This window comes from Diabrotica undecimpunctata, chromosome 1, assembly GCF_040954645.1.
Source record: "Diabrotica undecimpunctata isolate CICGRU chromosome 1, icDiaUnde3, whole genome shotgun sequence".
Lineage (NCBI taxonomy): Eukaryota > Metazoa > Arthropoda > Insecta > Coleoptera > Chrysomelidae > Diabrotica > Diabrotica undecimpunctata.
The window spans coordinates 45,608,244-45,620,863 of record NC_092803.1 but is presented as its reverse complement, the minus strand read 5'-3'; the positions used below and the strand labels follow the sequence as shown (position 1 = coordinate 45,620,863).

Here is a 12,620-nt window from a genome sequence, read left to right as displayed (position 1 = left end):
GAATATAGTAGATCCCTTAATTCTCCTTTCACTATCCACGAGCTAATATCTGCCTTAGCTAATAGTAGAAACACCGCAGCTGGGCCTGATGATATTCCTTATTCATTCCTAAAGCATTTGTCTAATTATGGTCTTAATAACCTCCTTAGTTTATACATTATACACGGGATCTCAAAATCTCAATATTGAGATTCATATTATTTTTAATACTTGTTACATTGCTTTTGGTAAAAAAGACTCAATAGCATAATATTTACTTTATATTATAATTTTTAATAACTGATTACAAATCTTTAATAAAAATTCAGATTTACTACAAAATTTGACTAAATTAATTTGTACTTTCTTCTTTTATCTTCTTTTTTTGGAAGTTCTAATTCTGGAACTCAGATTTAATTAATTCAGACCAGACAGCTGTGGGATAGAAAGAAGCTGCTGTATCCATTTTAATATTGTCAAAGTTGGTAATATTCAGAAACGACAGATTGTTTCCTTTGGTTGGTAACCATTCTAAGTTCTTAGTGACAAAAGGTTTCCTGAAACAAAAAAAGCTTAAAAAGAATTTAAAAAAACACAAGATTATTTTAATGTATAATTGTGTAATAAACTTAGTAGACAAATGGGATTCAGGTCCGAAGACCTAGCTGGCCAGGGTAACCTCGTAATTCCAACCTCGTCCAAGTATTGCATACTGATCGTGGCAACGTGCGTTCGCGCGTTGTTCTGCATAAAAACGACGTTTTCTCCAAGCTTTGCCATGGTATGCATAACATGTTCTTCCAGAATCTCCGTAATGTCCCTTCGTGCAGTTAAGGACCCATTTTCGATGAAGGGTAATTCTGTGCGGAAGTCAGAAGATACACCTCCCCAACCAATGACCGAGCCTTCACCAAATGGCATTCTTGGAGCAATGCAAGCTTATGAAAATCATTCACCGGTTCTCCTCCAAACTCTTACACGTCCATCGGATCCAGTTAGGCAGAAACGGGATTCATCTGGGAATAACTCTTTGCTCCAATCATTAATTCCCTAATGCGCGTATTGTCGAGCAAAAGCTAGTCGTGCAACTCGATGCGCCAGGCAAAGTGGCGGTCCTGTAGCCATTACCCGAGAACATAGTCCAAAAAAAAGAACGAAATCTTCTCCTGACTGTTGCAACTCTAACATTGCGATTTCGTACTTCCTGTAGACGATTTCGATGCATAATCGCAGTTGAGGTCCGGTTTCGTAATGCCTGCAACACAAGAAAACGTTCATCTCGTACCGTGGTCATTCTTCTTCGTCCAGAGCCAGGTCGTCTGGATAGCAAACCCTTCTCCTGAAAGGTTTGAAGCACTCGTTGAACCATAGAAAGGCTTACGCCAACAGTTCTTGCGACTTGCCGTTGAGTGTGACCGTCTTTCACAAGCGCAACAATTTGTGCCGTTTCAACAACAGTCAAGGGTATTTTTGGCAAAAAATAAACAATAATAAACACTAATAATGGCACTAATAAACACTAATGGTGGCAATAATAAACGTTTGTTTGTTGCGTTTGAACGGAAAGTCGAAGCACAAATGAGACATTTAAAACAAGCGGCAGTTACAGGAACCGTTCATTTTGGGAAGTGTGCACTTTTCCGCGAAATCGGCACTATTGAAATTTTTTGTTGCAAAGGAAACCGCTAAGCCGACAACAATTCTCAGAAACATACATTAGTTTGTATTTGTGTTATTATTATTTACGATAAAGCTCGTTAAAAATGAAATTTCATTGATTTTCAAGGTGACCCGGATTTTATGATCGCGAGTGTATATATATATATATATATATATATATATATATATATATATATATATATATATATATATATATATATATATATATATATATATATAACAGCCTGTAATTGGAATTTCGTGAAACTTTTGTCTTATATGATAGTTCATACGTGGTGTAAATAATCTTGTTTGTTTACGACTACCATTTGACTTACCCTTTACTAATAAATGAATTTATAAAAGTATTAAATGTTTTCTTCATATGTTTGTCACTTTCGTTTAATTCATGAAATACGAAACTTCCATAAGCAAACACAGCATCCTGACAATGGCCAATACCTTAAATTTAAAAATTATTTCAAATACAATTAAAAAATATCAATTCCTTAAATTTACAGTACATTTTATTTGATAATTGAAGCGATAATATAAATTGCATATCAATGAAAAGTTATACAAATTTTCCCTTTGTTTTTTCTACTCCCAGTAGGGGTTAGGTGGCTTACGCGGGGAAAATTTTTCGATCTCGAGAGCACTTCAAGTCACTCTCTCCGCATGTGCAGTAGCTTGTATAATGTTGTAAACGTGGACTAAAGAAACCAAAAGTTTTTTTTTTTCTTTCTAAGGCAGCTTAAGTAAAAATACAGATAGAGAAAACAAAACAAAAACAAAACAAAAACAAAGCCCACAACAAAAGGGCTCCTGCAGGGTTGTTCCACATCTCCAACCCTATTCAAAATATACTTAGAGAAAGCCTTGACTACATGGAAAAGAAAATGCGAAGGCATGGGAGTACCGGTACGGAACGAATACCTATATACATTAAGTTTTGCAGACGATCAAGTAGTGATTGCACAAGACCAAGACGACCTCAGCTACATGATGAAAAAACTACAAGAAGAATATACCAAGGCTGGCCTAGATATTAACCTCGCGAAAACAGAGTACCTATCTACAAGTGAAGAAGACATAGAAGATCTACAGATTGATGACAACGTAACAATCAAAGGAAAGGATAAATTCAAATACCTGGGGTTTATAATCACGAAAAAGGCAACAACAGAGGAAGAAATTACACAAAGATTAGGACAAACAAGAACAGCAATCCGACAACTTAACTCAGTATGGTGGGATAGACACCTAAATATGAAGAAAAAAACGCAGATTTATAAAACATTAGTGCGAAGTATTATGACATATGGGGCTGAAAATTGGATCATAAACAAGAAAACCAGCAGTAAGATAGTAGCAACAGAGATGTAATGCCTGCGAAGATGCTGCAGAGTAACAAGAATGGATAGGAGAAGTAATGACGCAATAAAGCAAAGAACATCAATAGAAACAGACATACTAACATATATAGAACAAAAAAGACTAAAGTGGTATGGACATATAAGAAGAACTAGCGACAGCAGATGGATAAAGAAAATAACCGAATGGAGCCCCATAGGAAGGAGGAAAAGAGGACGACCCCGAAAATCCTGGAGGAACGAAGTAGACGACGCCATGAGTAAGAGAGGACTGAACGATGGAGAATGGAACAACAGAGAGAGATGGAAACGGTTGAGCGAGGGAAGGCAGTGAATACTGTAGAATCCCTAAATATATATATATAGAAAACAAATTCTCGACAAGTAGATTTGTGAAGATTGTGAGAGACATTTATAAGAAAGTATCAGCTAGTGTTACGATAGGTGTGGGAGGGCCTTATAAATTTCATGTGAAAGTAGGACTGTATTAGGCTCAGTGTTTAGTTCTTATTTGTTCTTATTAGTGTTAGATAAAATAACAGGGAAATACCCGGGTAACAGGGTAACATTTCCTGGTGCTTAATGTATGCTGATGATCTTGTGTTAGTAGGAAATACTGAAAGGCATTTTAAACAAAAACTAGAGTAGTGGAGACAAGCTCTCGAGGAAAAATGTTTTGACAAGCTCTTGATGACTTATACTATATATGATGATTATTGTCACAACAAATCACAAGAAAATATTGGCATATCGAAAAAGACGCTTAAAATTTATAAGCCGTAGAAGTTTGTGGTATCAGATTTAATTCAAATAATTTATAGAATAGTGGTCTTCTAAGTGATGAGTAATACCTACCTAAAATGAAGAAATCCTAATTTGGAAGAAATCGAAACGTCAAAGTTTAGTTCGTTAAAGATTTTTATTACAACCAATAATTATGGCTTAACCCTATATAAACATAATATTTAAAAACTAAAGATTTAACTTTTAGATAATGAGAGTATTGTGATTATCACCACCATCTTTAAAAATGTATACAGCAACGGCAAATTACTAGATAATTGGTTGGAATAAATATTTGTAGCTATGAAATAGCTTTATAAAAAAGCATTGAGTCTCTAAAATACATCTACTTCTGTTATTATATTTGTGAGTATACGTTTATAAAGCAAACTGTCATTATTTTTCACGCAGAATCACTCTCACTCCCTAATAGTTTGTTGCATTGTATTTACTGATACCCTACATATAAAACAAATATTTATTATTCAAAGGGACTACAAACCGACATTTTTGAACCTCTGTACCTCAGAAACTATTGATTTTTGAGTCTTGATCTCATCTGTGGGAACAACAAATGTACGCGGTATAGAGATAATAACCACTGAGATAGGAAAATGCACAATAACGTCGGTATACAAGCCACCAAACCAGCCTTTTATATTTTCACCCCCAACTAACTTCCAATCACAACCCAATCAGCTTATACTGGGAGACTTTAACAGTCACAGTTTACTCTGGGGCTATGCAAATTCGGACGCAAATGGAGACGCAGTAGAAGCATGGGCCGAAACAAGTGGCCTCACGTTAATCCATGATCCTAAGCTTCCACCATCTTTTCAGAGTAAAGTCTGGAAAAGAGGATATAACCCGGATATCTGTTTTTCAAGTAACAACCTCGAAGATTGATGTACCAAAGTAGTATATGGCCCCATACCAAAAACTCAGCATAGACCTATTGGTATAAATATCTTTCCAATTGTCAGACCACAAACTATTCCATTCAGAAGGAGATTTAACTTCAAAAAGGCAAACTGGCAAAAGTATGCAGACATGCTAGATTCTGAGCTGTTAAGTCTTGAACCAAAAGTAAAGAACTATGAAAAATTTGTAGAGGTACTCAAAAATGTGTCTAGAAAAGCTATCCCCAGAGGATGTAGACAACAATATGTTCCCGGGATGTCCAGCGAGTCCAAAGAACTGATGAGAACATACGAAACCCTCTATTCCACTGACCCTTTTAGCCAAGAAACGGTTGACTGCGGAGCAGTACTACTCCAACAGCTAAGTCAAGCCAGACAGGAAAAGTGGATTGAGACCCTGGAAAAAATGGACATGACACATAGTAGCAAAATAGCATGGAACCTTGTAAAAAAACTTAGCGGTGATCCAAAAGAACACAAACCACCTTGCAAGGTTACAGCAAACCAAGTCGCTGCTTAACTCCTTATGAATGGAAGAACTACGAACCGATATAAGAGCCCAAACACTAGAAGAAGATTGGACTCGGAGACAAACCACCTAGGTACTCCTTTTACACTAAAAGAACTCCACGACGGTATGAACAGGTTAAAAAACGGGAAAGCTGCAGGTGTGGATGATATATACAGTGAACAAATAAAACATTTAGGCCAAGGAGCAAAAAACTGGATCTTGCAATTTTATAACACGTGCTGCAAAACCTGCGAAATTCCAAAATCATGGAGGAAATCTAAAGTAATAGCCTTGCTAAAACCAGGAAAGGACCCAGAAAACCCCAGTAGCTACAGACCTATCTCGCTGTTGTTTCACTTTTTTAAACTATACGAGAGACTCATACTCGCCAGAATAGAAAAAAATGTCGACAAGCACCTCATCCCACAACAAGGAGGATTCAGACCCGGCAAATCTTGCACCGGCCAAGTCCTCGCACTAACAGAACACATTGAAGAGGGATTTGAAGAAAAACTTATAACAGGGGCTGCTTTCGTAGATTTGACAGCAGCCTATGACACAGTAAGGCACAAAACATTGCTCCACAAATTATACGACACTCTAAATGACCACCATCTGGGTAAGGTCGTATATTCCTTACTGCAAAACAGACGTTTTTTCGTTATGCTGGAGGGTAAAGTAAGTAGGTGGAGAGTTCAAAAAAATGGCCTTCCACAGGGAAGTGTTTTAGCACCGATGCTCTTCAATATATATACAAACGACCAACCTACGCCGACCCAAAACCAGGCACTTCCTCTATGCTGACGATCTTGCAATATGTGCTCAAGGAAATAGTTTTGAAGAAGTGGAGAAGAAACTCGAAACTGCATTAAAAACAATGACAGCGTACTACCTGCAGAATTCCCTGAGACCCAATTCCTCTAAAACCCAAGTCTGCGCTTTCCACCTTCGCGCAAAGGAAGCCCAGCGAAAACTCCAAATTGTGTGGAATGGTAATACATTAGAACACACAAGCCAACCTATATATCTTGGAGTAACTCTGGACCGGTCCCTCACCTACAGACAACAATGCATAAAAACGAAAGGGAAAGTAACAACTAGGAACAGCATACTCAGAAAGCTAACGGGAAGTAAATGGGGTGCACGTCCTGGCGTTTTAAGAACAACGGCACAGGCACTGTGTTTCTCAACTGCTGAATATGCGTGCCCCGTTTGGGGAAGATCTGCCCACACCAAACAAGTTGATACTGCGCTAAATGAGACATGCAGGATAGTAACGGGGTGCATGAAACCGACGCCACTCTCAAATCTATATAAAGCAGCGGGTTTTGCAGAACCCTCAACACGCAGAGGCGTTGCAGAGCACATAGAGAAAATTAAACAGATCGCGGACGAGCGGCATGCCCTATACAAAGCTCGAACACCACGAAAGCGACTAAAATCTAGGAAAAGCTTCCTTGGAACAGTGCAGGATGAACCGCCTGAGTATTTTCCTCTTCCCCAGGTTCAATGGACCGGCCAGTCCCTAGACTTTAAAACGTGGAAAACTATGAATCGGATAAGAACGGGGGTCGCTCCAGTAAAATCAAACATGGCAAAATGGGGAAAAATCGACCAAGATGATGTGAACTGTGACTGTGGAGAAACACAGAATATGGAACATCTTCTTACATGCAAAAACTGTCCTCATCGATGTACCCTCGAAGATTTGTGGCTCGCCAACAAAGATGGAACCGACGTAGCCCGATACTGGGCCGAAATTTTATGAATGACATGTCCGGACACGATAAAGTAAAGTAAGTGAGTCTTGGTGCAATAAAAACTTTTGATCGGCATGACCAAAACTACCTATTTGCAAAGTTTAAGCCAATTTAACTGAAACCACCGTTACTTAAGAAAAGTGCTAGTCTACTTTGTCTGGTAGCCAACGGTAGAGAGTTAGTTATAAGTTGTTTATCGAAAACTTAAGTATTTTTTGCAAGTTCACAGCTCACCTAATATAGCTATCACTCTTTTTAGAACTTCATTAGTTAACACAAGAGGCTAAGAAATGTTTAATAGGATGTCTTAGTCTATTAAGTAATAAGTAAAAAGTAATTTAGTAATAAATAAATAATACTTTTTTCGTTTACAATATAAATATAAGGTATATACAAAATATCTTTTAGGTCGCACTCTAGACAGGTGTACAAATTCAAACGACTCCTTTTCAAATTTACAAACTACATCTCTCATCGAGATAACTTCTGAAGTCTTAAAAAAGCTCTAAAAATGCTACTCAAGATTATGTTAAAGTACTTACCACTAATATTCTTTTGTGGACAGAAGAATGAGGCTACTTTATTGGCGCTTTGATCATAATTGAAAAAATAAACATAAACCGATTGTTTATTAGCCTTAGCTTGTAGCTTTGCGGCGATTTCGACACCAGAAATGAATAAACGGTCGCCAAACATCTAACAAATAAGAAATTTTATTATAATTAAAACAAAATATTGATCAACATTAATCTTATCTATCAAGAAAATGCAAAACTGTTAGGTTTCTAGTGAATGTTTTATCAGAAATAAAGTTTATATTGTTATGCTAGTCCAAGCTTCGTCCTTAACCCTCTTCGCTCAGTGTTGCCAACCCCAGCACAGAGCATAACTGTAGATACGCTTGAAAAAAACTGTAAAAAACTGTAAATATCAAATTAAAAAACAGTAAATCTACATCTTTATCTTTTTATTATTTTCTATTATTTAATCATAGTACTAAATAGAATATAGTAAAGGGAGGAAATTTAAAACAATAAAAATGATGTCATTATCAAAGATTTAATTAAATTTTTAAAAATGGAAAAGCTCCAAAGATACATTAAATAAAATAAAATTGGTAATATATAAAAACTATAATCCAACACTTCAAGAAAATGTGACTATAGCGATTTTTGTGAGAGCTTGCCTTGAAAATCATAACTATCAGATAGTATCACTAGCTTCTATTTCATTTTCAATTCGTAAATCTACTTGATTTTCCGTTTCATCTTGATTTTTTTTTAATCGTACATATTTTTATTGAATTCTTTTAGATAGTCCTTCATCACATTAAACTCGAAACAATTTTTAATGTCTGATTTTGTATGCAAGGTACCTTTTATTGTGGTCTTAGAAAGTTTATTTCTTAGTTTGGCTTTCATAATTCAGCTAACTTAGTCAGTACGGACTACTTGGCAAATAAATAGATGACGCTAGCATATCTTAAATAAAAAAACTGTAGATTTCGATGCCTAAACGAAAACATTCGAGAGAATTTACAAAAAACTGTAGACCTACAGTTAAAACTGTAGGGTTGGCTACAGCGCAGTTAAAGGTCAGGTAGTCGCAAACTGTTTTGAATCTTCCCCACTAGTTTGTCTACAGACGTTTCAAATGCATTCTAAATTCATTAAACCTTATCGTTACCTTTTTGTCTAAGTTTTGTGCGACAGGTCGAAGTGAACGCAGAACAATTTTCTCTCATTTATATTTTTTTTTTTTTCGAAGTAAAATGATGATACTGCAAATAATCTGAATTTAGTGAAAACATTTTTTATGAGTGGTTTAGAGCTTCAAGTTTCACTAAATATTGGAATTATTACAAAACAGCTTCAAGTTTCACTATATATTAGAATTATTATAAAACAAGTATTCTGAGTGTGCTTTAGAAGCGAAAATAAAAAGGGTTCCTAAGGGACCCTTTGCCGGTTTATGTGAAGTTTCGTCTCACTGTATTGTGTTGGTGTGTTGTGTTGTTGTGCTATTGTTTCCCAATGTTTCATCACTTATTTGTATATTTTGCTTCTGGAAATGGCAGGCAATAACAACTGGAGAAAGAAAAGTTTAATTTGTCGGTAATGACCGAAGATGAAATCCAAGAACTGATGAACTCTGTTGAAACGGATTCGTCAGAAGGTGATTATAGCAGCGATGATCCAGACATCGACCCAGATTACGAGCTGGATATGATCGCTCCAGATGACATGATTATAGAGTGTATCCGTGAAATCCGCAAGCAGGTGAAACAAGCGACTACTTAATTCAAAACGTGAACATGTCGCTAAATATCAGTGACAGAAGCACCTGCTGCAACATCAACAATGACAACGGCGGTGCAAATCGATGCTGACGAATGTGTCGAATCTTTAGAAAAGGAGGAGGCTAAAACGTCTACATCTATGAAAGCAATTCCATCTACTTCAGCCGCCGATGCCACACATGCTGCAAGTTTTAAGCCAACGAAAAACCCAGTTCGCCATTACCTATAATGGAAGATTCTAGTCCTTTGGTCACGCTGTTTATTGGTGGTTTTACTGGGAGAGGTAATAATTATATATTCATACTTTAGCAATAATGTACTATTTTTATTTTTATTTCAGCTATTCAGGATATCAAAGAAGATTCGAAACAATTTACCAAGGTAACGTGGTAAGCGATTAATGCGCTTGCATGTAAACGAAGTAGCTTTCCAAGGAGATGCACGGTTGCCATCGTCAATAAAAGAACTGAAAACACCAATAGCACTTTTCAAGTATTTCTTCATAAAAGGGATTATTGATTTAGTTGCCAATGAAACGAACGAAAAAGTTGCGTCTGTAAAAAAGTTTATGGAAATAAAGAAACACTTATCGTTTCAAGATAAAAGGCAGCGCATTCGAAAAGGTCAGCCAGGCTATGATCTACTGTTTTGCATCCGGAAATTGGCTGATAAGGTCAACAATAGTTTCGATTCGATTCCAAAGACGGATAGATTGTGTGTTGATGAGCAGATGTGTTCGACCAAACTCAAGCATCGTCTTCGTCAATTTATGGCAAATAAATGATTTTCAAGGGTACGCATATCGTTTTGAAATTTACAACGGTGCAGGCAACAATATATTTCTTCCTGGTGTACCCGATCTTGGAAGTACATTAAACGTTGTTGTACGTTTGTCCCAGACCATACCCAGCTTTTTTCATCACTTTTCATCCTTTACATCGACAATTTCTATACGTCTTTACCTTTGTTAGTTTATTTACATGCAAGAAGAATCTATAGGCTTCATCTATAGCCTCTAGTATTGATCACTTTTCTCTTTGGCTCAACAAAGAGAGTATTAAAAAAAATGTAAATTTTGCAAATTGAGAAAACTCAATGAGTGTATAGTCAAAGTCAAGCAAACGTGATCTTCATTTATGTTGTTCTAATGCCAAAAAGTGCTTTTATAATTATCACCATAACAAATAGTGTATACACATTCTTTTCCCACACACAAAAAATTCCCAACTAAATAGAATCTTGCCAGTTAGAGGGTTAATAGAACTCACTAATCGATTCGCAGAAGAATTGCAGCTGATCCGACAGTACGACAGTTCCACGGCATTCTAGAAATATTTCAAAGAAAAAAGCAGCAATGGAATAACAACGGTAATTTACTGGAAGTTAAAAAGAAAAGAAGAAATTCGTCCACCGTTTGGCAAGAAATATCAAATGTATGTTCAGTAGTTAAAACGTATTGGACTCAATGGGACTTGTTTATAATGGAATAGGGCTTGATTAAATAAATACTGAAAAATGATAATGATTCCGAGAACAGAACATAGTTGTTGATTCCAAAGAGCAGAATAGCCGACGCACTTCATCAGTTTCACAATAATCAATCAGAAAGGCATTGCGGTGAAAAATAAATCCTTCAGAGAATTCATAGTAACGAAGGAAGGGACTTTGACAGCTATCTATTTCAGTGAATCTACGATAGACTAGACATCAATAAAGCAAGAACTACAGCATATCACCCGTAATTTTATAGAATGGTAGAGCGAATAAATATGATAGTTAGAAAGTAATTGGCAAAAATGATGGATAATCACCAACGAGACTAAGACTGCTACCTTCCGTTCAGATGTCGACCTGTAGAAGATGTAGCTGGTGAAGATTATATGAACGAATTACAAAGAAGAATGAAAAACGATACGATACCCAAGCAGAAAAGGAATCTTCTAAGAAATATCAAAAAGTCTGGCTCTATAAGCCAAAAAATAGAAATGGTTGTTCTCTCGACTTGTAGCAGTTCTGGGAAGGTCGGTACCTTATTATGGAGGAGATTAACGATATTCTTCTTCTTTCAGTGCCTATTCGTTCCGAATATTGGCAATCATTCTGGCTATAATTATTTTATTGACTGATGCTTTAAATAGATTCGTTGTTGTTGTGGAGAACCATTTCCTCAGGTTCTTCAACCATGATATTCTCCTTCTCCCAATTCTTCGCTTTCCGAATACTTTACCCTGTAGGATTACCTTCAGTAATCTGTATTTAGTGCTGTTTCTCATTATATGTCCGAGATATTCCAACTTTCTCCTTTTAATGGTATACATCACCTCTCTTTCTTTGCCCACTCTTCGTAATACGGTCTCGTTGGTTATCTTGTCTGTCCATGATATCCTTAGAATTCGCCTGTATAGCCACATCTCGAAGGCTTCAAGTTTTTTCTCCATTGCTTCAGTTAGTGTCCAGGATTCAACTCCGTAATACAATATTGAGAAGATATAACATCGTAGGAGCCTTACTTTTATCTCCAGATTAAGATTGTGGCTTTTAAAGAGTTTGGCCATGTTATTGAATGCACTCCTAGCCTTTTCTATTCTACATTTTATTTCCTGTGAGTGATCCCATTGTTCAGTTACTGTTGTTCCAAGATAGTTATACTGTTTTACTCGGTCCACTGGTGTATTATTGATAAGTAGTTGAGCGTCTCTAACTTTATTTTTGCTGATGATCATAAATTTAGTTTTTGTTATATTTACTTGAAGTTCAAATCTTTCACTTACTTCATTTACTTTGTTTATCAGTTGCTGTAAACTGTTCAAACTGTCTGCAAAAATAACGGTGTCGTCTGCATAACGGATGTTGTTTAGGCGTTCTCCATTTAGAAGTATTCCATGTTCGCATTTTTCCAAGGCTTACAAAGTATACAACCTTGTCTAACGCCTAGTTAGTTATATATATAACGTATAGTATAAGTATATAACGAAAGTATTAACGATATTACCTACCGAATAAGCAAGATTCCGAGAAGCAAACCGATGATAGACAAACCCATGAGAGGCAAACCCATGAGAGGCAAACCCATGAGATGAGAGGCAAACCCATGACCAGCTTGCGCCATTCGAAAGAGACTACGACGTAGATAAAGAAGTCGAAGTAAATCAAGTCCAAAAAGGAGCTGACCGCATGTTTAATGAATTTATGGGGCATGGTAAAGCAAGGCATGGTGTAACCACTGAAGAAAAGCAAGATCTACTTACACAAGGATTGGCATACGTCTTTCGAAAGAAATTTGATCGAGTTTCAGAACTGCAATGCCAACTACCAGCGTCCGGAAAAGCTCTGAAA

The 12,620-nt window shown here is 36.5% G+C and overlaps 1 protein-coding gene across 1 annotated transcript in view; it reads right to left on the bottom strand.

Moving 5' to 3' along the window:
• Positions 1-292: 292 nt before the first annotated feature.
• Positions 293-12,620, bottom strand: part of LOC140438842 (venom carboxylesterase-6-like) — a 29,140-nt gene continuing 16,812 nt past the window's right edge. The window contains exons 7-9 of the mRNA XM_072528486.1: positions 7,528-7,681; positions 1,977-2,100; positions 293-536 (exon numbers count right to left, since the gene is read on the bottom strand). Coding sequence (XP_072384587.1) covers positions 374-536; positions 1,977-2,100; positions 7,528-7,681 — 441 coding nt within the window. The 3' untranslated portion in view covers positions 293-373. The remainder of the gene's footprint in view (positions 537-1,976; positions 2,101-7,527; positions 7,682-12,620) is intronic.